This window comes from Pavona decussata, unplaced genomic scaffold, assembly GCF_977016875.1.
Source record: "Pavona decussata unplaced genomic scaffold, jaPavDecu1.1 SCAFFOLD_134, whole genome shotgun sequence".
NCBI lineage: Eukaryota > Metazoa > Cnidaria > Anthozoa > Scleractinia > Agariciidae > Pavona > Pavona decussata.
Window position 1 is genome coordinate 1,227,451 of NW_028145547.1, and position 25,622 is coordinate 1,253,072.

The 25,622-nt window shown below is 37.9% G+C and overlaps 1 protein-coding gene and 1 pseudogene across 4 annotated transcripts; one reads left to right on the plus strand and one right to left on the minus strand.

Moving 5' to 3' along the window:
• Window positions 1–3,390: 3,390 nt before the first annotated feature.
• Window positions 3,391–11,733, minus strand: LOC146467612 (uncharacterized). Of its 3 annotated transcripts, none has more exons than XM_085125408.1 (2): window positions 11,581–11,733; window positions 3,391–5,126 (listed from the first exon to the last, which is right to left on the minus strand). In XM_085125408.1, the coding sequence occupies exon 2, from the start codon at window positions 5,071–5,073 to the stop codon at window positions 3,898–3,900; it is 1,176 nt and encodes a 391-aa protein (XP_084981534.1). In that variant the 5' UTR covers window positions 5,074–5,126; window positions 11,581–11,733; the 3' UTR covers window positions 3,391–3,897. The 3 variants fall into 3 exon arrangements, with proteins under 3 accessions (XP_084981534.1, XP_084981533.1, XP_084981532.1); XM_085125407.1 differs by having other exon boundaries at window positions 11,577–11,733; XM_085125406.1 differs by having other exon boundaries at window positions 3,391–5,130; window positions 11,581–11,732.
• On the plus strand, window positions 11,131–24,869 carry LOC146467613 (mitochondrial carnitine/acylcarnitine carrier protein pseudogene; annotated as a pseudogene). Its single transcript, XR_014867656.1, has 2 exons — window positions 11,131–11,258; window positions 23,103–24,869. The product of XR_014867656.1 is annotated as a mitochondrial carnitine/acylcarnitine carrier protein pseudogene (transcript).
• Window positions 24,870–25,622: the final 753 nt, after the last annotated feature.

Sequence of the window (25,622 nt, forward strand, 5' to 3'; positions counted from 1 at the left end):
ATCACAATGCACGTTTTGTTGAGTTTAAGTCTAGGTATATAATAATATTCCCCGAGGCGAAGTGGAGGGGAATATTCATGCAATATTTACTGGGCCAGAGGCGAATAATTGTTTTAGTATAATTACTCAGGTGATTATAAGTGAAAAACAAGAACCGTCCGAAAAATTTCGATTTTGTTTGTTTGTTTCACGCGTCAGTGAACAGAGGACCCCAGTCTACCGATCACGTGCTCAATGGAAATCACATGCTCAATCGAAATCACATACTCAATCGATATTCATCAGGAGACGAACACTACAGCACTGACTTTTGTGAATGTATGTTTAGTATCTCCGACACGTTTACCAAAATAGATGGAGAGTAACCAGGTTGTTTGGTGTAAAACAGCTCGCGATCAAAAGTGTTAGAGATGGCACTTTATCGCACAATTTCTTGTTGATGGCTTCGCCGGTTAACGGACTTTTTTAAATTGCCCTCGGAGATAAGCTGCTTCAGGTAGGAATTAAGTCCTTTATTGGCTTCACTAAACAAGTACACGGTTGTCGCAGATGAAAATTTTTTTGTTGTGAGGCGGTGACTTTAGATGGTGGTCGAGAGCCGCTCGAATCGACAACAAACTAGTTTTTAGATTATATTAAAAACTGCCGTCTTTTCTCCTCACTGAATCATAAAACTTAGACAGACATTTATTCATCTCATTTACTTCCACGAATCAGTAAAAGGTTCCGGCAATTCTACACCTTTTTTTATAAAAAAAGTTAACTCTTATTGTTAAAAACAGCAGAAAATCACGTTTCTGAATTCAGTTTTCACAGGACAAAATGCCAAATTGTTATTTTTTTGTTGTTGTTGTTGTTGTTTATGTTAGTCGATAACGTGAAAAGTTGAAAAAAGGTATCTTTTTTCAAAAAAAAATGCTGGTATTGTTAGTTTTTGAGTGAAAATAATATTACGTCAATATTGTTCGCTTTTTATGCATTTCCCTCTTTTCCAAAGCAAAGCTTTAGATAAAAATTTTCCTCTTTCCATTGCTATTATCGAAATTACAAAAACGTATCTTTTTTGAGGTTAGAAGCGATCTCATCAAAAAGGCTCCTTTTACACACTAAGGAATCATCTGATCAAAAGTACCAAAAAGGTACCTTGTTCGCAGCATTGTTTCATGCTGCTGGGATTGGCAAGCCATTTAAAATCCTTCTGACTGCCACCGCATGCGCAATTTGATGAATATTCACCAGTATAACAAGGATTCCGCCACTACAGCTTAGCTTCGCCGATACGCGGGTTTTCAGGCGATTCTTATACCCTGAGACTCCCCTGAAAACGAGTGCGTGGGAGGCTGTTCACGGCCTGGCATAACAAAAAATAAATCTGTATTTGCTATTTGACAGAAATGGAAGTTCAATATTATTACAATTATTGCATCGTGCCTTATTGGCGTATTTACCGCCGGGGAAAAAGCTGGGTATTGAATAGCCGATCAAAAACGCGAAAAGAAGTTCGAAAATACTGACTACCAGCCAGTTGGATAAAATGGCTCCTTACGATGTATGATCTCGTTCTAAGTTTTAAGCTAGATGCATGAAGAGGACTTCAACAAGAGCAGTAGCTACGTGCCTTGAGCAAAACATTGAAACGACGAAAGATTGGATTATATATTTCTTACTCGCCCTCGCGTGATTGTTGATTGCTTCTTTCCACCGATCAACCTTGCAACGCCGATTTTGCCATTTTCTTGAGTTTCGACAGGCCCGACGAGCCGTTCATTTAAGACGTTAGTTTTTATTTCCCTGGTGTTATAAACCACTAAGCGTTAAAGCAGTCCACTTTGTTAAACTTTCTCTTTCTTCATTGAAAGATTTTTGTGAAATCAAAGCATTTCACTTTCGAGAGAAGTCAGTTGAATGAAAATGGTGTTAGATCACTTTGAGCGTCTAACCAGGGAAATCAGCTCAGCCCCAAGAAATTGTTAAATTCACTTGACACACACTCAGTTGTTGTGCAAATGGTTGTGTCCTATTTCAAGAGTTCACTCTACAGCTCAGCTTACAGAATGGACCATTTCCGAGTTGCTGTAAACCTCATTATGAAAGCGAGGCTAAGTGGAAAGTTTTTGTTATGAAAATTAGTTTTCATTCATATGGAAGGAAAATTTATGAAAAGTTTTGCACTTAGCCTCGCTTTCACAGTGAGGTTCACAGCAACTCGGATATGGCCTATTCTCTACTGAAGGACTTCTCCCGTTGCTCATATGTTGGCCGGAGTATGATCGATTGACAACCTACTGTCAAAAACTCGTCAACTACTAATGTAGGCGAACGTAAGCTTTCCTTAATGATTGATTAGTTCGGAATTTGTAATAGGTACCTTCCCTTTATTTGATGAGGAAAATGTACCTTTCTTTCAAAGTTTTTGTTATGTTTTTCGAAATGTCCAACCAAAATAATGCAACGGGAGAAATATAAAAATTACAAAGAACATTTGTATCGATAAAAATTACACATTGACCGTTGACAATCGTGAGTTTGTAATATACTAGGTTGAAGTTTCAATCAGTGTCCTTCGTTGTTGTTGTAACTACAACTTTCCAAGAAGAAAGGCGGTACTACAAATGTACAATTAAGCTCCTTTTTCCATAAATCACAGTGTATGTGTTACAAGTTTCAGTTACCTGATTAAAAATACAGTGCGTGATTATAGGACAAAAAGTATTGAAATTGATAGTCACCTTCATATGAAAAGATTTAACGATTATTATTATATTATTCAAATAAGTACAATGAAAACTCATTTTAATGACCAAATATCAACTGGTATAAATTCGGTAAGAAACACTGAAAATCTTTACCGAAAACGAAAAAAAGAAGAAGGGTGGCCATTTCCAGGCAAATATCAGCGAAAGGTTAACTTATTTAAAAAGGTCAGATACGGTGAATTACAGCTTGACTAATTGTTAACAATGTATTGTTATTGAGGAATAACCAATTTGAAACACTCTTAACAGAAGGATAAATTTCCGAAACAAAACACCTGCTTACACCAAATTTATACCAGGAGAAAATAACATTTGATCAGAACTAGATCAGCATTACACTAAATCATAAATAGAAAGATAAACCATTGAACGTTTTAACATTTTTATCCCTTTGATTCGAATATTCCCCGTAAATAAGGCATATATTGAATCGCTTCCCAAAACCAAACAATAAATAAACCCAAGAAAACCAATGATAAAATAATAAAAGTGTGGCAGTTCTTGATACGCTTGATAGATCTTTTACTAAAGGTATAATCTGATTGGTTCAATCCAAAGTAAGTCAAACTGATTCCTGGACTGTAATGGCTCATCCATTACTATCGGGCCATTTTTTTTTTTTTTTTTTTTGAGGGGAGGGGGGGGGGGGTTAGGGGGTTTACGAAATGTTATTATTCCACTGGTTGGTTGCGGAGAGCAACAGAGATCTGCTACAACCGGCAAATAAAACATTCGAGACGATTGGAACAGACGGCACTTGTTTCCAGCTTAGACGTTAATAACATTTCACAACGCATCATTATTTATAACTAAAATGGAACAAGTCGCAGGATTACGTCATAACTAAAATTTAAGAACGCAACAAATACTTCTAGAATTCTGTTGGACAACACGATATTCAAGCTCTGCAAAATTTTACAAAAACAAAACAAATACAACAAAAAAAACAAAGCAGTTAGATATAAGTTTAACAAAAGGCTAGCACAGGTTCTAGTTACGGTTTACTGATCTGAAAAAAATTATACGTTGGGTTTTCTAATTAAAGTGAAATCTACAAAAAAGAAAATATAATTCTATTTTTCTTCCATCATGCAACGTGGTATCCAGATTTTATAGCAACTTTACGAAACTAGAAGGCCATCTAATTGCACTTGATTAGTTCAAACAACGCAGGGCCACCTCCAGTGTCATAGACCTGATTCAGTTGAAAAGCTCCCACCCTTGTGCACAATTTGTTTGCCAAGCTTATCCACTCGCTCTTGGTCCTAAACCATCCACCCTTGCAAAGCGTCATGGTATGGATGCCACGGAATCCCTGAGGTAACCCAAGTCGAGTAACATTGTGGTCTTTGTCGCCAGCTTCTGGGTTGCAGCTGTTCACAATAACAAACTTCCCGCCTTTTTCGAGAACTTTACGACAGTTTTCCACGATTTTGATTATCTCGTCGTCTGCAAACATTACCAAGAAATTCTTGACAATAATGGTATCTATTCCTTTTAACTGGGGAGCTTCTTTAAGGATATCTCCAGCAACTACCGTCATCCTACCATCTGGGATGCCCTCTTTAGCCACGAACTCCTTGGCGTGCTTCACAACATTGGGAAAATCCAACAAAATACCGTGGATATGCTCACATCCAGGCAATTTAAGAATATGAGAGAGAAACTGACCCTCTCCTCCCCCGACATCCATGATTCTGTTGCACTTGTCCCAGGGGTACACAGTAAACACACTTGGCTGTGCGCTAAGCAGCTCGACTTGGGATAACATGTTCATTGCTTGATCATAGTTATCTGCGAAATCGCATCTACCTTGCGGAGTACCCATTCCCTGTGCAACATTTTCTGGTTTCCTTTTATTGGGGCAATACTCCAATTCTTGAACTTTGTGCATGTAACCATAGGTGTTCATCCCATGAGCAAGTTCAAAGGCCCTGTCACCGTTCTTGATCGCCTCCGGAAAAGCTAGCATGGTGGCCCATAATTCGTCGCTTCCATAATATCCAACCATGTGTCCCAGGCTCGGTCCTTTGTCCCTCCTTAGCAATTCCATCGCTCGATTCGCCTTAAATCGCTTCTCGCCGCTTATTTCCTCTCCAATGCCCCACTGAGCCATGGTTCTCATCACCCTGTAAATCTGTTCGTCTGTTCGGCAACCTGTTTTTTCAGCGATGTCCTGAATGCTGACGGGTTCTTTTAATTCACACAGCAGCTCGGGGATGGCAAAGGACACCACGACACTTAGGCAACGGCTCTTCCACATTCCAGAAAACATGGATATAATGATGTTCTCCTCAGCAAACGCTTCTTCTGCCATGTTTCAAGGTGCCAAATTGTGAGTGTCTAAAGTACTTGGCCCTTATTCGTTGTCTACCTGTCCAGGTAATAATAAATCAGTTCAAGGGTTGAATTAATTTGAAATAATTAATTTAAGTAGTGCCGGACACCCTAGGAGTATCCAATGGACCGCTCTTCAAAGAAAACCGCCCTTCACCACTTTAATCTTTGACTGTCATCGTATCACGATAGGGACTCTGTAAAACGCGGATACGGACGGGCGGATTTACTTGTGGTTCTTTGAAATAATTCACGTAATTTACTGATTGGCTGATCCTGATGAAACACCAGGTCTCTCGGGAAAACAAAACTAACTAGTTTCCCGAGGGACCATACATTAAGTGCTTAGTATATATTTAGACTTTCCTTTCAACAATCACACCAAAAGAAACAAATGAACAGCTGAGAGGGCAACAACTGCGGAATTGTATCCCGGTCGGGATACATTTGTATTTGATCGGGGGACGTGACCAAGAATCGACCAATCACAATGCTCGTTTTGTTGAGTGAAAGTCTAGGTATATAATAATATTCGCCGAGACGAAGTCAAGCAGAATATTCACCAAATATTTACTGAGCCTGAGGCGAATAATTGTTTTAGTATAATTACTCAGGTGATTATAAGTGAAAAACAAGAACCGTCCGAAAAATTTCAATTTTGTTTGTTTTAAATTGTCATGCCTCAATGAACAGAGAAGCGCATTCTACCGATCACGTGCTCGATCGAAATCACATACTCAATCGATATTCATCAGGAGACGAACACTACAGCACTGACTTTTGTGAATGAATGTTGGGTATCTCCGACACGTTTACCAAAATAGATGGAGAGTAACCAGGTTGTTTGGTGTAAAACAGCTCGCGATCAAAAGTGTTAGAGATGGCACTTTATCGCACAATTTCTTGTTGATGGCTTCGCCGGTTAACGGACTTTTTTAAATTGCCCTAGGAGATAAGCTGCTTCAGGTAGGAATTAAGTCCTTTATTGCCTTCACTAAACAAGTACACGGTTGTCGCAGATGAAAATTTTTTTCTTGTAAGGCGGTGACTTTAGATGGTGGTCGAGAGCCGCTCGAACCGACAACAAACTAGTTTTTAGATTATATTAAAAACTGCCGTCTTTTCTCCTCACTGAATCGTAAAACTTAGAGAGACATTTATTCATCTCATTTACTTCCATGAATCAGTGAAAGGCTCCGGCAATTCTACACCTTTTTTTTTTATAAAAAGTTAACTCTTATTGTTAAAAACAGCAGAAAATTACGTTTCTGAATTCAGTTTTCACAGGACAAAATGCCAAATTGTTATTTATTTATTTATTTTTTTTTTGGTTTATGTTAGTCGATAACGTGAAAAGTTGAAAAAAGGTATCTTTTTTCAAAAAAAATGCTGGTATTGTTAGTTTTTGAGTGAAAACAATTTTACGTCAATATTGTCCGCTTTTTATGCATTTCCCTCTTTTCCAAAGCAAAGCTTTAGATAAAAATTTTCCTGGGAAGAAAAAAAACACGTTCGCAAATCCTACGCAGAGAAATCTTTGGACATCTTAAAATAATCTTTTAACAACCTGTTTCGATCTGTCTGTTCGAACAATAACCACGATTTCCAATCTTTAATGCCTAACAAGAGCTCGTACAGTACTTTTCCCGTTAATCAGATTATCCCGTAAATGCTCATGAATGTGAACGTGTTGTTTTGCCGGATGGTGTGTCGTACTAATGTACGGAGTTCCACTACAAACTCAGACTGATTTGGTTGAAAAACGAGAAGAAACATTCTATAGCGTTTTCGCTGTGTGACTGACAATAAGATATAAATTAATTCAAATTAATAAAATAAAATAGCCAAAGCTAGCATTTCTTAGAAGTGACAATTAACCAATAAATTTAACAGTATCAGCATCCTTTTTTCTAAAAAAAAAAAAAAAGAAAAGAAAAAAAGCCCCTTCCGCCATCCGCCATCCGCCGTCCGCCGTCCGCATCCGCCCGTCCGTATCCGCGTCTTACAGAGTCCCTCAACAACGTCAGCAAAACTGACCAAAAGAAAAGCGGGCTGTGGGAACGAGATTGTGTCAAGATTAGGGTTGCGGACCTCTCTTGGGCCCGCAATGACAATTTCGCATTTTGTCCTGTGAAAACTGAATTCAGAAACGTGATTTTCTGCTGTTTTTAACAATCAGGGTTACCTTTATATAAAAAACGCAGAATTGCCGGAACTCTTCACTGATTTCCCATTGCCAAATTTTTATTCACGTGAAAAGAACATGGTAGTTGGTATCTTCTCAGGTTCCATTGTCGGTTCGCATCGAATCTCAAATTAGTTCGTAGAAAAAATTTTTCATTGCTTGCTGCCCTTGAGTTTTAGAAAACAGTTGGCTTTGAAAATCGAGGACAGTGGCCAACGAGGTGGCTATCTTTTAAAATATTATTGTTCGAGTAGAAATGGATTCTGATTGGTTTACGAGGATTTATCGACCGATTTTGGCAGAACAATTTTACTGAGTGTTTTAAAAAATCTGCGAGTCAGCGAGCCATGCGAGCCAAGGTGCGAGCCATACGAGTCATGCGAGCCACAGTACAAATGTTAAGAATTTTCATTGGTTATCATGAGAACAAGAACAAGATCATCGGAACAAGATGAATAAGATCACAATATTAAGTTCTTACAGTAGGACAACACAAACCGACAACGCCTAGAAGAAGTTTCCGATATCCTGTTGGGCGAAGTGACTTTGCGTTTGCTACTTTGGCAGAGGAAACATCACTGGCCGACTGGCTTCGACACCATCGTTGCTATCGCGCCTGCTGTCACCACCACCATGACTTGTAGCCCTTCATCTTTTTTTACATTGGTTGACTTTTTTCTATAAATACCTCAAACTGTTTGCTGTTTGATCCGCATGTATTGAAATTGGGGCGTTGTAAGCATCCACTGGAATTTAAATTTTGGACTGGCTGTCTTGGACGTAAATTTTATACTGATTTAGGTCTTGTTTAAAGTGAAAAAAGTTAGATACAGTCTTTTTTTTTCACAGCGATCCCTTTAGCTGCCCCCGCCAGGAAAACCCTTTTTTTTTTCTAACAAAGTGTTTGAGTTTGCTGAGCTTTTGTTCTTGTAGGTTGTTCCAAAACCACAAGAAAATCGACTAATTAACTGAAAAAATATTCCTTCAATGAGCGATGAGAATTCCAAATAATTATTTTGGAAAATCTTTCAAGGTAAGGGCCAGTACGAGTTTTCTTATGAAAATAACAATTTTGTAATTTGGGCTGCCTGTGGTTTAGAATTTGGTGTGAGAGAAAGACTGACAAGCCTATGCCACTTCTTGGCGCGTGTTTTAGCCTTTTTAAATCTAGCTTCCACGAGTATGTTTTTCAGAGTTAAGTTGGTTTTTAAAGCCTGGGCAACTCCCAAGTATTTGTAGCGGGTTTGAAGGATTTGATAGACCCTTGGATTTAACCATCGTCTGTTCAATGAACATCACAGGTCATTTGTGTCTGGTGAGTTTTGATTTTCCTCTTGGCCCAGCCACTAAGCTCGATTAGCTCAGTTGCTATTTCTAAGTGGCTGTGCCCTCTTCCTTAGTAATTTTTCTTTCTTGAATTTATGTAACACTGTATAATTTCTGGGCACCAATAATAAAGATTGTTGTTGTTGTCTTTTGAATTCTCTTTTGTTTACAGCAGTGCGTCGACTGTGTTTTAAAGGCTTTTAAAGACTGTGTTTTAAAGTTTACAGGCCGCAATGTTTGGTTCAAGCTAAACAAGGTGTTTATGCCATAAAAAGTCATGACATTTAAGACAAAAAGCATCAGTGTTTCTGTGCAGGCCGGGTGAAAACAAAAACGTCCAACTGGAAACCGTGTCTGCATACGGGAGACCTGTGAGGGGTGTGCGGAGTTCGCCCCCGCAGGCAAAAAATCCTAGGCACGGCCCTGTTTAACTAGACAAAGTCCTTTTCAAAGTGCCCCCCTCCCCCTCCCCCTCCCCCCCCCCCCCCCCCTCACGGCTTCGTCTCCAAAGTATGACTTGGGATCCAAACCACATCCGAGATAATCAATGTTTGTTTGTGATGCCATATTCCACTGCGACCGAGGGAAGTGCATCATTCAGGGCTTTGTCGAAGACCTCAACCATTAATTTGACGTTTTCCGAATTTTGGTCGGGCTTTGGTACATACATACTAACTAATTTGACATTTTGCCGTAACACAGGATCAGAGTTGGTCATTTCTAATTCGGTGTAGTTGCTGGCAACACTTTCGCAACCATCTAAGCTTACAGGCCCCAGGGTAATACCCAGCCGTATTATATGTTCTGACGAAAGAATAACGTGATCTTCGCCCACATCCAATTTCAAAATTGGTCCAAGATGTTTCGCCCATATTTCATATTTGACGCAGCAGCAATAGTCCTGGCAACGGAAGAGGGATAAGGAATTTTTCACGGAATATTTCAATTTTAAGCACTTTTGTAGCTAAATTTAAACTTGTTTGTTGGTGAAATGATCGACGACCTCCCAGACAAATCGAAGAAAAAAACATGACTCGCGTGACTCGCATGACTCACATGGCTCGCCCGGTAGCTCGCATGGCTCGCTAACTCGCAGCTTTGGCAGAACCAATTTTACTCCAAAATCGAGATAGGGCGTGCAAAATAGGTTGCGGGTTCTTGAGTCCGCAACTAAAAAGACGTTGGGCCAAACTAATTTTTGCTATTCATGGTTAGCATAATCAGCATTATCTTTATTACATTTCAGTGTACATTGTGGAATCTGAAAAGCTTCACAATCAACTAATTACATTTGCACAATTCAAACAATGTTGGGCCATGTCCAGTCTCATAGACGTGATTAAGTTGAAAAGCCACCCTTCTGCACAACTTGTCAATCAAGTTCAACCACTCGCTCTTGGTTCTAAATCTTCCCGTCTTGCAGAGCGTCATGATATGAATGCCACGAAATCCGGGATGTAAACCAGTTCTGGTGACATTGTGGCCTGTTTCGCCCGCCTCAGGGTTGCAGCTGTTCACAATTATAAACTTTCCATTTTTCGCGAGAACTTGATGACAATGTTCCAATACTTTGATCATCTCGTCGTCGGTGAAAATTACAAATAAATTCTTGACAATAATTGTATCGACTTCTTCTGACCGTAGAGTATCTTTAAGGATATCTCCAGCCACCCATGTCACCCTGCGATCTGGGATCCCCTCTTTAGCCAAAAACTCTTTGGCACGAGAAACAACATTCGGGAAATCAAACAAAACACCGTGGATATGCTCACATCCAGACAATTTCAGAATACGTGAGATAAACTGGCCCTCTCCTCCCCCGATATCCATGATCCTGTTGCACTTGTCCCAGGGGTATACAGTAAACACACTTGGCTGCGCACTGTGCATCTCAAGTTGTGATAACATGTTCATGGCGTCATCATAATTATTCGCGAATGCCCATCTCCTTTGCTTTGTGCCCATTCCCTGTGCAACATTAACTGGTTTCGTTTTGTCTAGCCCATACTGCAGTTCTTGAACTTTGTACATGTAGTCGTAGATGTTCATCCCATGGGCAAGTTCAAACGCTGTACCACCGTTCTCGTCGTTCTTGATCGCCTCTGGAAAAGCCAGCATGGCGGTCCACAATTCGTCGCTTCCATAATATCCAACCATGTGTCCCAGGCTCGGTCCTTTGTCCCTCCTTAGCAATTCCATCGCTCGATTTGCCTTAAATCGTTTCTCGCCGCTTATTTCCTCTCCAATGCCCCACTGAGCCATGGTTCTCATCACCCTGTAAATCTGTTCGTCTGTACGGCAACCTGTTCTCTCAGCGATGTCCTGAATACTGACAGGTTCTTTTGATTCACACAGCAGCTCGGGAATTGCAAAGGACACCACGACACTTAGGCAACGGCTCTTCCAAATTCCACAGAACATGGATGAAATAACGTTCTCCTCAGTGAAATCTGTTTCTTCCATGTTTAATGCCGTCACGTTTGTCACGCAACTCACGCAACAATACCGGACGTCCCAGCTTTCCTCGGTCATTTTAAACCAACATGGCCGACAACAACACGTAGCAAGCTGGAGCAAAGATGGTCAAAGATCCAAATGCAAAAATTCAGCTGCTTGTAGATCACGCGCAGCGAAAAATACCACAGTTTGCTGAGGTAAGCTTTTAAACAGGGCAATTGAGTTTTAGGTAATCGCGATCGTACAAAGTCATGTATACCGAAAGCTTTTATAGCCAATGGCTTTAAAAGCGGTATATTTTATGTTATAAACTTATATATAGGTATACAAGTAAGTATGGTAACTCGCTGTGAATTCTCCCACATGTGTTTAATACAAAAATACCTAAGTTTTTACCCCTTGAGAACTGAAATTGGCGAATTTTTGTTTTGTACTGTACCAACCTCTCCTTCCATCCCCCACCATCTGATTAATCCACTTCAAATATACAAAACAATTGAATAATTAAACGAAACGTACCTGTAAGTTGAAGGTTGATTGAGATTCTACCGTAGCATTTGCAGTAATGTAGATATCACATGAGATATCAAGTTGTGACCTGACTTCAAGCTCAGTCTTATTTTTTGAGGGTCCTATGTTCAGCCTCACATAAGAGCAGGATGTATAGGCATAAAGAAAATAGTTGAGGTACCAAAAGATAAGGGAGAGGTATAGGGAGGGATGTGATCTCTTTATTGCTGTAAATGCTGTGATAGAATCTCAATCAAACTTCAACTTACAGGTTAAAGTCTCGTTTAGTTATTCAATTCAGCCTTGCATTTGCATACATGTACATTCAGAGATCACTGACATGAGACTTGAGAGCAACATATGGGCCCTCAAAAAATAAAGAGCCAACAAAGAGCATAATAATAACATCATGCAACAAGAACATAGGGTTTAATAGACTTGACTAATCTTAAACATGGCCCAATACAGCATTAGCAAAGGTGACAGCAGACTGTCAGGATATTGGTTTGCGATAGTACATAGCAAACACTGAATTTGTGAGAGCATACGTGAACGTAGTATGTGGCGGCATGCTTATTGAGAGAGACAAATAATTAAGACAGATTATCGTAAATCTTTGGTGAAGAAATAAGTTACCGAACACCTTTACAATGACCAGAGAATTTAGACTTATCCAAATTAATGAACGAGACTTAGAGTATCTTTAAAATGTCTGACAAGAAGTTTATCGAAGCCAAGATGACAGTATTTTAAGACCTTTTAAGCACAGGGAACGGGACTTAGCATGCTTTACTGAAGGAAGCTTAATAAGGACTGTGTTCAGTTGCAGTTAAACATTGGAGTTGTTGTTGTTGTTGTTGTTGTTTTTGTTGTTATTTCTTTTTCTTTTAACTTTCTTTCTGTAGTCTGCTTTTAGTCGGCTAAGTTATGCAGGAGATTCTTAAATATGATAAATCTGTCTCTAAATAATGTCCGCAGATTATGAGACCAATTTAAAAGGAGGAGCATTTTTTCGTACCTTAAAGATCATACAGCAAAAAGTTATTTTTTGCAAGGAACCTATTCGAATCCAAACAATGAAACTATATGGAAAAATGAGTGGAGAGGTGAAATGTTTTCTTTTCACTTGGGACAACGCATAGCAGAGGTGTTTGCATTCTCCTATACCCAACAATGCAAAATAGAGCCAAATTAATTCATTTAGCAACAAGTCGGAAAAATAGTACTTGTGACTATTGCCCTAAAGGCCCTAAAATTACCTCTCTGTGACATATATGCACCTACATAGCCAAACAGAACAATGAGAATTTTTGCAGGATTTAAAGAATTGTCTCATGGATAACTTGGAAATTTCAAATCTTGTTGGTGGTGGTGATTGGAACTGTCCGCTCTCAAAAAAGGATAAAATAGGTGGATCAATCTGGAGGCCAACAAATTATAGAATTCTACTTATGACAACTAATTTTGGGGGACATCATCGATTTAGTAGATATTCAGAGATTCCGGCATCCAGGTGTCCAAAAATACACTATGTCTTATAAATCAAAATCTGTAAAATTAGGGGAAAAAACCCACACAGTGGAGCATCCAGGTCCAAAGAAGTGGAACAGAAATTTATCTCTGAGTGAGGAAAAGTGGGAAAAAATATTTACATCCCTAAAAAAACTCTGCAAAGAAACAAAACTAAAGGAATTTCATTTCAAGCTAATTCATTGAATTATGGTGACAAAAAAAAAGAGCTGTTCTTGTTTTGGCTGATGTCAATATTATTGTATATAATGTGGGGAAAAAGATTCTATCAACCACACTTTTAGAGATTGCTCCCCCGTTCAAGTCTTCACACAGAAAGTTATTGATTGGTTTAATACTGTAAATGGTTCTCAATTTAACCCGTCTGCTGAAGAAAAACTGTTTGGCATCCTTTCCAGATCATACGAAAACCGCTTAAATACTCTTCTTTTCATGAGATTTTCCTCCCAGATTTTATTATAAGAATCCTTCCAAAGTACATAGTTGAAGGCCAGCAATGAATCAATGAAGTACAAAAATGTCTCCTCCTCCTCTAAGACTAAAATAACTACAATAATAAATGAGTAATAATGTAAATGATTTAAATTAGCTTGTTACCTTAGCTTAAGCTACGCCATGTTATTGTATAACGTTTAACTTAAGTTACATTGTATTGCTGTAGCCAATTAATTGTAATATGTAAATAGCCGATTTGATGTATACAAGTACAACAGAAAGTAGAATAAAAATTGTAAAATAAAACAAACACTGAATTTGAACGCCAACCAGCAGGGTTTGAAATTAGCACTCACCCACTCGCCAATGCAAGTGTCAAGCCCATCGGGCAAGTGGAAATCACAGGTTACTCGCCCGGTTTGGCGAGTAGAATTTTCATCTTCAGGAAAATAAAACTGTAACCGAATGTTTTAGACAAAATGTAATCTAAACGTTGTCAGCAAAATTTACCCATTTCCTTTAGTTTCTGCAAACATTCTAAATACATTAGGTGAAAGGTGCAAAAATAAAATACAGTCAAAAAATGGACAGGTTCTGTTGAAGACACTCTTCCTCATTCCATGGACTATCCCGCAGACTATCCTATGGATTACCCCAGGGAGACTACCTAGAATGATAACCCTAAGAAATTGATATGTACATGTACATTTTCTTTCCCTTTACTGTTTGCGGATTGCATTCAAAACCATGTATTACAGGGGATTGTGCAAGTGACAGGAATCAACTGAACCAGAGAAATGAACAGAGAAATAAATAATAGTAAATAAATAAACAAATAAATTAAAAAACAGGAAAAAAACACTCAATGTCAATTTTTATGGAGATAATTTAATTGATACAAGGTCAAGAGACTTTACCCAGAAAAAGGACAGTACCCATTTGTAGAACAAATTGCTGCTGGTAGCCATATAGAAAACCTGCCACCACCTTGGATTTAAAATTTTGAGTGAATGTTTATTTCCCATACTTATAAAAGTACATACTGGAAAGTGCTACACATAAAATTACTTCGGGAGGAAGACTAAAGAAACCCTTGCAGACTTTTGAAACTAGTCTCTCTTTAATAAGTTACTTACAAAGTACAAAAAATCAGTCAGTTGGTATCAGTGGGTGTGCATGCTATGAGGGAGGATTAATTAATTATTGGGCCGAGTTACTTGATGTGACTGGCTGGAACTCGTTCATGCAAACACATAATGTGATTTGCCTCCTCAACAAGATCAGTACCGTGAACTTTTTTTTTCATTATTATATGGCAGTATGTTAACATCTGAATGTCAGATGTAAAATAAAAATCACACAAGGAGCTAGGCGGGAACCCATGACTAGCCCTGCGTTTAAATTTATTATTATTATTATTATTATTATTATTATTATTATTATTATTATTATTATTATTATTATTATTATTATTATTAATATTACTATTATTATTATTATTATAAATATTTTTATTTTTTTTCCTTTCTTTTCTTAATTTTTGTAATTTTAGTTGTTTTTAATGACCGATATAATCCGCTTATATACTTTTAATAAGAGTTGTTTTTTTCGTCATTAAGGACCACATTTTAACTTCCGAATATATTTTTAGCGATGATGTGATCATACGATTTTTATTACGAATGAGAATACTATTGTAACTTGATGAGATGTTTTTTTTCCTTTTTCTTCAAAAAAAATTGTGCTTGAAAATAGGTTTTAATAGCCCTGCTTCCTACTTTTAACTTGTAAATAACAATTTCCCTGGAATATTTTAATAAAGTTATTATTATTATTATTATTATTATTATTATTATTATTATTATTATTATTATTATTATTATTATTATTATTATTATTATTATTATTATTATTATTATTATTATTGGTGTTTTCATGAATTATTTACATAACTTGCGGACACAGGTCTGGGCTACAGTGTAGTTATGTTATACACTCAATCATTTTCATTACATTCAAACAGTTTATTATAATTTCTTTTTTCTTTTTTTTTTTTTGTTATCATGATGAAAAATAATATCTCTCAATTCCTTTCACTAGCACAATCTGCTTTGAAGGTTTTGAATTCAATCTGAGTCGACTCAGTGGTAAAGGGAAATTGAGATAAGTGTTATTCTTAAATGGAATGATCATTTCATAGTCTATCCTTGGGTTGTTAATGGGGTATTATCCATAGGGTAGTCCATAGAGTAGTCAATTTGTCTTGTATTGTTTTCAACTTGTCCATCAGCAACTGTTCATGTTATATGTAAACCACATTTTTTTTAGCTTCAAAGCTTATTAAGATTATATTTTAAATGTAATCTTAATTCCATGTAGCTTTAAGATTGTACAGAAGATCACAGTTGTTATTTGAAAGATTTTGTAACCCATGTGGGAGACTGGGAAAATCACTCCATATCCATTAGAGACCATTGGAATATAGTCAAGGAGAATTTACATATTTATTTTAATTTATGATCTGACTTACTTTACCTGAATGCTCTTGCTAGTCAAGAGTATTCAGAGTACTTTGCATAATGAGTGTCAGCTGCAACACCTGTGATCTCATCCGTTTAGACAACCTTGTTATCTTTTACTTTATAAGACAGTAAGTGTATTTTAATTTCAGTAAGGAAGTTACATGTAAGTCCATTCAATTCTGGTATCCAAAGGTGCCCTACATGATCTAATGAAATCATGCAATTATAATGTAATTTTACATTAACATTAATTATTGACATGTACATAAACCATTGTCTATTTTTAAGTTAATTGGAGAAAAGTAGAATATATAATAATAAGATTTGTTGTATAAACACAAGCCAGTCAAGCAATGGTTTTCTCATGGCTTACTGATTTTTCAAAAATTTAAGGTGGCTCTGAATCCAGTACCCACATTTTTTAAACTTTGCAAAAAGTTGTGTCTTGCCATGCTGATTAAGTACAATGATTCAATAGTTTAAACAAGAGGCTACTTGTATAGCCTTACTCTCTTGCTGATCGAAATATACTGGTAGGTGATTATTTACTTACAGGTATATAAAAAAAGTTCCTTACTGGCCGGTACTGTTTTCTCTACACTTGGATCATCCAGACTGAGAATGTTTAAAGGTCATTGTGACTATTAAGCGTGGTTCACTATTTGATGAAGTTGCCTAATAACTAGGCATTTGGTTGCAGATACCATTATTGTTTTTATCAATATTTGATTAAAAGTGGTAGAATGGTTGAATTGATTTGTCAATAATAAAGTCAGTGCTAGGAAGGGCTGGAAGCTGGTGCAACTGAGCCACCTTAAGGGACGATCCAGTTTTGATAGGGAAGTGGTGGTTGGTGGAATTTCATCCACTGACCCGATGTCTGTATAATAATTGTTACTTTCCTGAAGCCTTAGCCCCAACCCCCATTACAACTGCATTTTTGGGATCAGACTGGCTCCCACTTCCAAAAAAAGGAAACAAGATTATAACACTTAAAAACTAGCCCACCTGAATTCATAAATAAGGGCCCCCAAAATGTCATGCCTAGGTGCAGGGTACTTGCTTATAGTGGGTATAAAGAGCTTAAAAGAGGCCTTTAAAACTCAACAGCAAGTCTAAATATTGGGTCACTGGCCTGTTTTAGTTTCCGATCACAAGGCATGTTACATGTGACATGTAAATATTATACAACTCATCATTGTATCAGGGTTGTGATTATGGTACTCCATTATATTGTTTGTCCCTATGGTGAGATTAGACCATGTGCTATGCTGTGTTCATTTGCATAATATAAAGGTTAATGCTTTAAACAATTTCAAACCATCGTCCTGTAAAGAGGTTCATGACATCTCCCTTCCAAGATGATGCGGACACGCAGTCATGAAAACTTCCGACCATTTAAGGTGGCTGAACACAGTTTTCCAGTATACAGGTGTTGGTAAACATTATTTGAAAACTACGTACTTCTGAGAACCCGAAATTAGCATGGTGCAAGATTAACAAAGAAGAAATACATTTTGATACTTCTTGTTGAGCAAGGTGCCGTTGCCATGGCAACACAGCAAGCTATTAACCGTCCACAAATAATGGTTTTCCTTAATTTTTAGAAAATGCACTTGTTAGATTTTTTCCATTTTTTGTATCCTGAAAAACTCACAAAATACTGACACAGTGACGCTGCTTTCATGTTATTTTAACAGAGAGATCTCCTATAAATGTTGGTTTTGCACTTGAATGTTTTTTGAAGTAACCCTCTATTAGATTATGTTTTTGGTTTGTAGGCGAGTTACGCTTTTAAAAAACTACTGTTTTGTCAAATTTCACGAAATTCTAACAAGCGGTTCCTTAGAAAACAGTTCATTTCCATTAAAACAACCAGTCACAATTTTTTTACTCAAATGCGCATGCGTGGCTTTTAATTTGGTTTTCTCAGCAAAGATGAAAAGCAAACAAAAAGGCTTAGCTCATTGCGAACTCACTTTCTTTGTTTGGCGATAAATGAAGAAGGATTCACAAACGAGAAACTGAATTATTTTAAGGACGGTGCCTAATGATGAAGAAGTATTTTTGTGCGGTTTTTGACTATGCGGGAAAAGCAGATCTTAGCAAGGTCTATTGGAATCCAAAAAGAAAATTGGGGGTAACCACGCATTTTTCAGAGATAATTAAGCACCAATATTTCTAAAAAGTGCCAAAATATAAAGCAATGTATGGGATTTTTTTCTAAATTGAAGATCAATTATCTCTGAAAAATGCATGGTTACCCCCAATTTTCTTTTGAGATACCAAAAGCATTTGGTAAGTTCTGCTTTCTCCGTATAGTTTTAAAACGCGCAAAAATATTCCTGTATTAGTAGGCACCACCCATAGGAAACCCGAGTATCTCGCGATGCGCAGAACGTATGCGCAGTAACAATAGTAGGCACCGTCCTTAAAAGCAAAACTTACCTTTGTGATCCATTTGGTATAAAATTGAGGGATCGATAGTATTTGCTTACCACAACCCTAGCGCGTGCTTAATAGCATCACTAACAGAATCTGTAAAGCGCGTGCAAACTGTGTCCGGCCACCTTAAAATTTAAGGGGAAATTTTAATTTGTATTTTTTAAAAGTGTTCACTAATAGGGGTTTTAAGGCTGCATGATGGAATATAGAGTAGAAATGTTTTTAATTGAAGAGACTAAAAGTTAGTGGGAAACAACCTCATTCCCAGGGTCTCTCCTCTTCATGCTCCCTGGGACGTGAAGAGGAGAGACCCTGGGAATGAGGTTGAGTTGGAAAGTCTCCAAAGTGTTGATTTTGGGTCATTTTTTTGTGGGGGAGGGGGGGGGGGTGTGGGGGGGGGAGCACGAAAGTACCTTAAGTTGCACATAAATTTGCCTAGCTTCCATTTACCTAACGAACTCCCTCCCTTCAAACCCAACTATACTCTCTTGTCAGGCAATTTTAAAGAGAAAGTGGTTCTAAAAGCCAAGAGAGAAAACCTCACATAAGACTTTGTCAAACCAGCCATGTATCCGAAACTAATGTAGCTGGTCATTTATCATAAAGAGAGTCTTCCTTTTCTATTGTTGTCATGTAGTGTTCAAACTCTGAGCATCTGCAGATCGTAACTGGAGTTTCTGATCAAAATAACCAGTTACCAGCTTACTATTATGCCATCCCTGGTGTCATGGAAGTTATGCTTTTCCCCTATCCCCATCCAATCCCCTTACCCTCCCCCACCCCCTCCAATAAAAGCTCTTTATAGAATCCCAAAACACCAACAGTTAGGTGTTTCAGGATTCTGAGCGGGGAAAAAAGTTTAAGTGCTATCCCTGTTGTTTTTTTAGTGGGTAACCTGAACAAAAGCTTTTGGTATCAGAGGCACGTCTCAGGTGGTTTGCATGTTAACGCGTTAGTGAGGACCGTGCCAGAATTACCAGCTGGCTAATTGCAATTAAATTGACTCTTTGTTAAACAATAAAAATACGAACAATGTAGAAACTCGCACTTGTTGTATTTTACCTTTGGTTTCTTTGAGTTTATTTATCGTTCGATGTTGGGAAGCGATGCAATAAGTGTTTTATTTTGGGTTAACATTCTAATCCAAGGGATAAAGATATTAAAAAGTTCAATGGTTTACCTTTCTGTTTATGGTTTAGTGTAGTACTGATCTACAGCTGATCAAACATTGTTTTCTCCTGGTCTAACTTCGGTACGAGCAGGTGTCGCGCTTTAGAAATCAGCTATTTCTCAGGGAACTGGCTTACCGTCAAGAATTCTTGAAATTGGTTCAATAGATTGTTTACATTGAATCTTGCCTTAATTTACTGTATTTGACCTCCAGTTAACCTGTCATTGGTATTTGCCTGGAAATGACTATATTTCCTATTTTTATCGCTTTTGGTAGGGTTTCACTGTGTTTCTTACCGAATTTACATGTATACCAGCCAATATTTTTCTAATTAAAGTTAGTCTTAACCGAACTAGTTTGAATAATATTAATAATCTTTCAACCTTTTCCATTTGAAGGTGTCTGTTACAGTAAACACTTTTTGTTCTATGGCCACGTTCTGCATTTTTCAATTAGGCAACTGAAACTTGTAACCATGTACTCCGTTATTTATTGAAATAGGCGTGGACTTGTAGTACCGCCTTTCTTCTTGGAAAGTTGTTGTTCTACGGCCACTACGCTTGATGCTGCCTTTAACCTTTAACTAAATATCTTACATGCTTCTGATTGTTAATGTACAATTTTTATCGTTACAAAAGTGTATTGTAATTTTTATATTCCTACCGTATCTTTATTTTGGTTGGACATTTTGAGGAACGTAAGGAAAATCCTAAAATAAGCGCACATTTAATTTCCTCGTCAAATAAAGGGAAGGAACCTTTTTACAGATTCCGTTATCAACCAATCATAAAAAGGCTTACGTTAGCCTAATTTAGTAGGTGGTGAGCGTTTGACAGTAGGTTATCAATCATACTTCGGCCAACATAATAACAACGCGAGAAGTTCTTCAGTAGAGAATTTTGTGCCAGAACGGAGCTGTAAAGTACAATACAATACAATACAATATTTATTTCGCCATATACACAACATTTACAGATGGGAAGAAAAAATGAAGAAAAAAATTGAAGAAAGAAAATAAATGGCGAGGAAACCTGAAAGAAACCACGAGGCTTATAACAAGTCAGGCTTCCTCACTTAACTAATCTTATATTAGAATTACAATATGGACTTATGGTAAATTAACTTTGACCGCGCACACGTACACATACACATATTAAGTAAGTTAGTTAGTTAAGAATTACAGCCTTACAGAAGTTAATACCTAGAAAGAAGAAATTCTTTAAGCTTTCTTTTAAAAGAAGCGGAGGAGGGAGAACTAGTTATGTCAGAAGTTAGCGAATTATAAAAGTTTAGACCTTGAAAGTAAATTGAAAACTTCCTGGTGTTCGTTCTGCACAGTGGCAAGCGGAAGGACTGAGCATTCCTAGTATTATAATTATGGATTTGACTATTCAGTAAAAAAAAGTTATTGAATTTGGAAGGGAGTGTAGAGTTCTTGAATGAAAACATAAAAAAGCCTAATTGAAACGAATGGATATCATGAAATTTTAAGAGTTTAAGTTCCTTAAAGATAGGGCCAGTATGGGCAATGTATGTGGAATTGCTTACTATTCTTAACGCACGTTTCTGTAAGGTTACAATTCTTTGAAGGTTTGACTTATAGGTACCAGCCCAAGCTAAATTGCAATAATATAAATATGGAAGGATCATAGAATTGTATAAAGTACGAAGGGAGTGAGTAGAGAGAAAAAACCTAGATTTATGAATAATACCTATAGATTTGGATAATTTATTTGCCGTTGGAAGTAGACGTCGGCCTGAAGTAAAGAGCTGTTGAACTACCAGCTGAGTGTGTGTTTCATTAACCGTGTACATCAGAGCCGCTGATTCCCTGGTTATATACACTAATAGCTGATCTATCATCTTAACAAGTCAAAGACCGAGCTGATGTGGATCGGATCTAGACAAAAGTTATGCACGTTGAAAAGACCATCTCCAATCATGGCACAGGACGAAAATCCAAGTTTCCGTAGGAAACATGAAAATGCTCATTTACGGAACTAATTCATTTGGTATGTGTCACGTTTCCGTCATATGTTTCCTGAACGGAAATTCCGTTACATTAATGTTGTTAGATTTCTGTTGTTGTCTCTTTCCGTTACGTTTCTGTTAACGGATTTACGAAAAACCTAACGTTGCTCAAGGTTAACATGCTGATGCGTGTTTCAATGTCATTTCAACCGTAGAGTTGCAATTGTTTTCTATGTCTCTGACCATATAAATGTAAGATCAATACATGCTTTTATCTTCATCTAATCTGGTTGGGTCATCTGGTTGGTGACGGAAACATGAATAAACGACATGTATCCGCTACTGGAAACACGTGTTAGCCGTTGTGTTTCCGCGACTTTGTCACGCGTTTCCGCAAAGTTTCAGTTTGCGGATTCTTGGCATTTCGTCCCAACCAGTAGTGAAAATGTAGTTGAACTGTAAGTGTTACTGAAATGTATTTATATATATATATATTTAAAAGGTATAAGGTGTAATTGCGCCAAATGCAGAAGCAATCGTATTGTAAATGCTTTCTTTATATGTGATATTCCCAGTTTAAGGCCTGACTTGTAAAGGCTTGCGTGTCCAGAATTGAAAAAAAGCAGATGACTTGTACAGAACTGTCATCGTCGGATAGTACGGACGACTAGCATGAGCTGACGCAATCTTGTTCCATAAATGATCAACTCGTCTCCAACCAAAAGAAATTCCTGTTTATCGGTGTTAATGATATTCAAAAATAAATAAAAGAGTCCTGAATTTAGTGATCGAGACAAATGAACAGAAGCTAAGATCTTTTGAAGTTCCCTGCTATTTGCTTCAAACAAATTAATGAGGGGCTTTGTGACTTTCAGATGATGTTTGAAGGGTCTCTTAAGGACGGTGCCTACTATTGTTACTGCGTATACGTTCTGCGCATCTCGAGATACTCGGGTTTCCTATGGGTAGTGCTCACTAATTCAGGGATACTTTTGCGCGGTTTAAAACTATGCGGAGAAAGCAGAACTTAGCAAGTGCTCTTGGTATCCAAAAAGAAAATTGGGGCTAACCATGCATTTTTCAGAGATAATTAAGCAACAATTTAAGAAAAACTGACGTGCATTGCTTTCTATTTTGGCGCTTTTTAGAAATATTGTTGATAAATTATTTCTGAAAAATGCTCGGTTACCCCCAATTTTGTTTTTGGTTTTCAAAAGCCCTTGCTAAGAACCGCTTTCCCCGCATAGTCATAAACCACACAAAAATACCTCTTTATTAGTAGGCACCGTCCTTAATTTAGAAAGCAGAGGAAACTTAGCTAAATTGCACTATGGGGCATGCAAAGTTTTGCCCAAATGTATTAGAGGGATGGTGAGTTTTAGGATAGGTGGTGCTAGACTATCAACAGTACATTTTGAAAATGAAGGGTTAATTTGAATCATTTGGATTTAATTTAGGTGCTGCAGAAGAAAGAAGAAGACTTATAACCTGACTGTGGTTAAGCCAATGTTTATAACAACCTTACTGGGATGAAAGACACAAGCATCAAGACCGAACATTCCGAAATCCATTCTCCCATCAGCTACTCAATAGCAGGAACAGTGGGTGGCCTGATATCAGTCACTGTCGTACACCCACTCGATACCATCAAAGTGCGTCTCCAGACAACAGCGATCCTTGCCCAACGAACAAAGTTTCGTGGTACGTTTGATTGTATTGCACAGACTGTGAGGAAAGAAGGGGCGTTGGCCTTGTTCAAGGGTCTGTCACCGCACTTGCTAGTTTCTGTACCAGTTGCAAGTTTGACGTTTTGGGGCTATGGAATGGGACTCAAGCTTCAAAGTAAAGACCAGAACTTTGATGCACTAACTCCTTTGCAAATTTTTAATGCTGGTTTATTTTCTGGGACATGTGTAGCGGCCGTAGTTGTGCCCTTCTTCCTTGTCAAATGTAGGATGCAAGTGGAGCAGATGTGCAGTGCAAACGTGAAGTACAAAGGGCCAGTCACATTAGCGTTTCATATTTTTCGCACTAATGGCGTACGAGGGCTATATAGGGGGCTCTTTGCAAATCTGCTAACGGCACCCGCAACTGGTTGTTATTTTGTGTCTTACGAGTATCTAACAAGGGCGCTTCTCCCAGCTGGTACTTCACGTGATGATGTAGGATTCCTTCCGGTTCTCGTTGCCGGGGGCGTTGCTGGGACGATATGGTGGTTAGTGGGCCTTCCTGGTGATGTGTTGGCAACGCGTATCTGGACAGCTCCCGACGGGAAATATCCACGGGGAGTTAGAGATGCGTTGAGGGAGTTGCTACGTAATGAAGGCGTGTTTGCCTTGTATAAAGGCTTGGTTCCAGTGCTGTTAAGAGCATTACCTGAGGGAGCGGCATTATTCTGGGGCTATGAGATCACTTTGAAGGCTATTAATTGGATGTCTAGGACCTTTTCACTATCTAGTGAGTGATTTTGATGAAAACATAAAGCGAACGTAATCAAAGAACGAATTACTACCAATTATAGGTTGTAGGACATAACAATAAAAGTTTTACATATAATGAAGTACATTACAGAGTTGCCAAAAACAGCCGCGAAACTGCTGAAAGTGGCATATCTTACGAAATGATGTTCATTCATTAAAGAATTGATACTTAATTTATTATAACTAACTATGCTATAGTAAATTTAGAGTACACTCTGAGTTACACATTACAGTTACAATTCTGACAATAACTTAGAGGTCAACCTTGCTGTCATACTCATGCCATGTGACACGTAATAGGGTGGTTCACTATGTATATGGTTCACTCTGTATACTGTGCGCTTAGTTTACTGATTCCGCCCAAACCATCCGGGTGGTGGTGCGCTTATACAGGCAAATAACAAAGCTTGATGACAAACCAATCAGAAAAGAGTGGTGTCACAAATAGTAGAGAGTGACCAGCATAAACTAGCTAGCCTGCTGCCCGCGCACAATGACAGTGGGAGATATAATTTTAGGACTAGGCGTATGTTTTCAATCCCGAATGTGAAAGCAAAGAGGTTTAGAGACACTTTCATAATACACTTTGCAATTAAACAACAATTATAAATAGGAAATTAATACTAGTGTAGTTAGGATTTTTATAGTTTGAAATCTTAAACATGCTGTATGTAACACAAGTAATTCAGCTTATAGCTGCAAGTTGTGTTTTTTTTTTTCTTAATGAAAGATTTTTCATCATCATCACCATATATTATTTATATACTTTATTTATTGGTGAAGTAAAGAACTGCTGGGCTGGATTGAACTGGATTCATCGGGTAGGTGGGCACTGGGCATTCTGCACCTTTAAATAGCGTTGCTATCTGGTATGGGTTTACATCAACAAGTTGGCGACAAATAACCTGACTGGTTCCTAAACTCGCCAACTTTTTTCCCGGCCTTAGTGGGGTTGGCAAACTCGCATTTGACGTATGCAAGTTTGTGTCATTGCGTTGTGTGTTTCAAACACCAGAGAGAAGAATAGAACAAATCGCCGTGAAAATCGGATTAAAATTATTTTTTGGAGATTTGCTGCGTGTGATTTCTAGTTCGCCGGGTTCAATGTACTCTTTGAGATGCAAGGCTAACATTCATCAGTCCCTTTTTGGCTACCTTCTAGTCCATACTCTGTAGAGGGTTTGCGAATATGCTCTTTCACTTTACCATCTCTAAGCCTGCTAAGCAAGAAGGGCAACTCACATTCTCACAAGGATACGGTGAGATAGCTATAGTGGTTCAATTTTATTCTAGTTTTATTTTCCACTGTTTCAAACTCATTATCATACTTTACTGCCGCCCACTTTGTCATAATCTCAATACAACTGACGATAATGTAAGCCACAACCAAACTTGTATTGTATTTTTATTTATTTATTTGTTATTTTGTTTTTATAGCAAACCTCAGTGGTGGATCCAGACCTTCGAGTTGCGGGGGGGGGGGGGGGGGGGAACCCG

Coding starts and splice junctions, on each gene's coding strand:
- LOC146467612 (XM_085125408.1), bottom strand. CDS start 5,073: ATGGCAGAAGAAGCGTTTGCTGAGGAGAACATCATTATATCCATGTTT.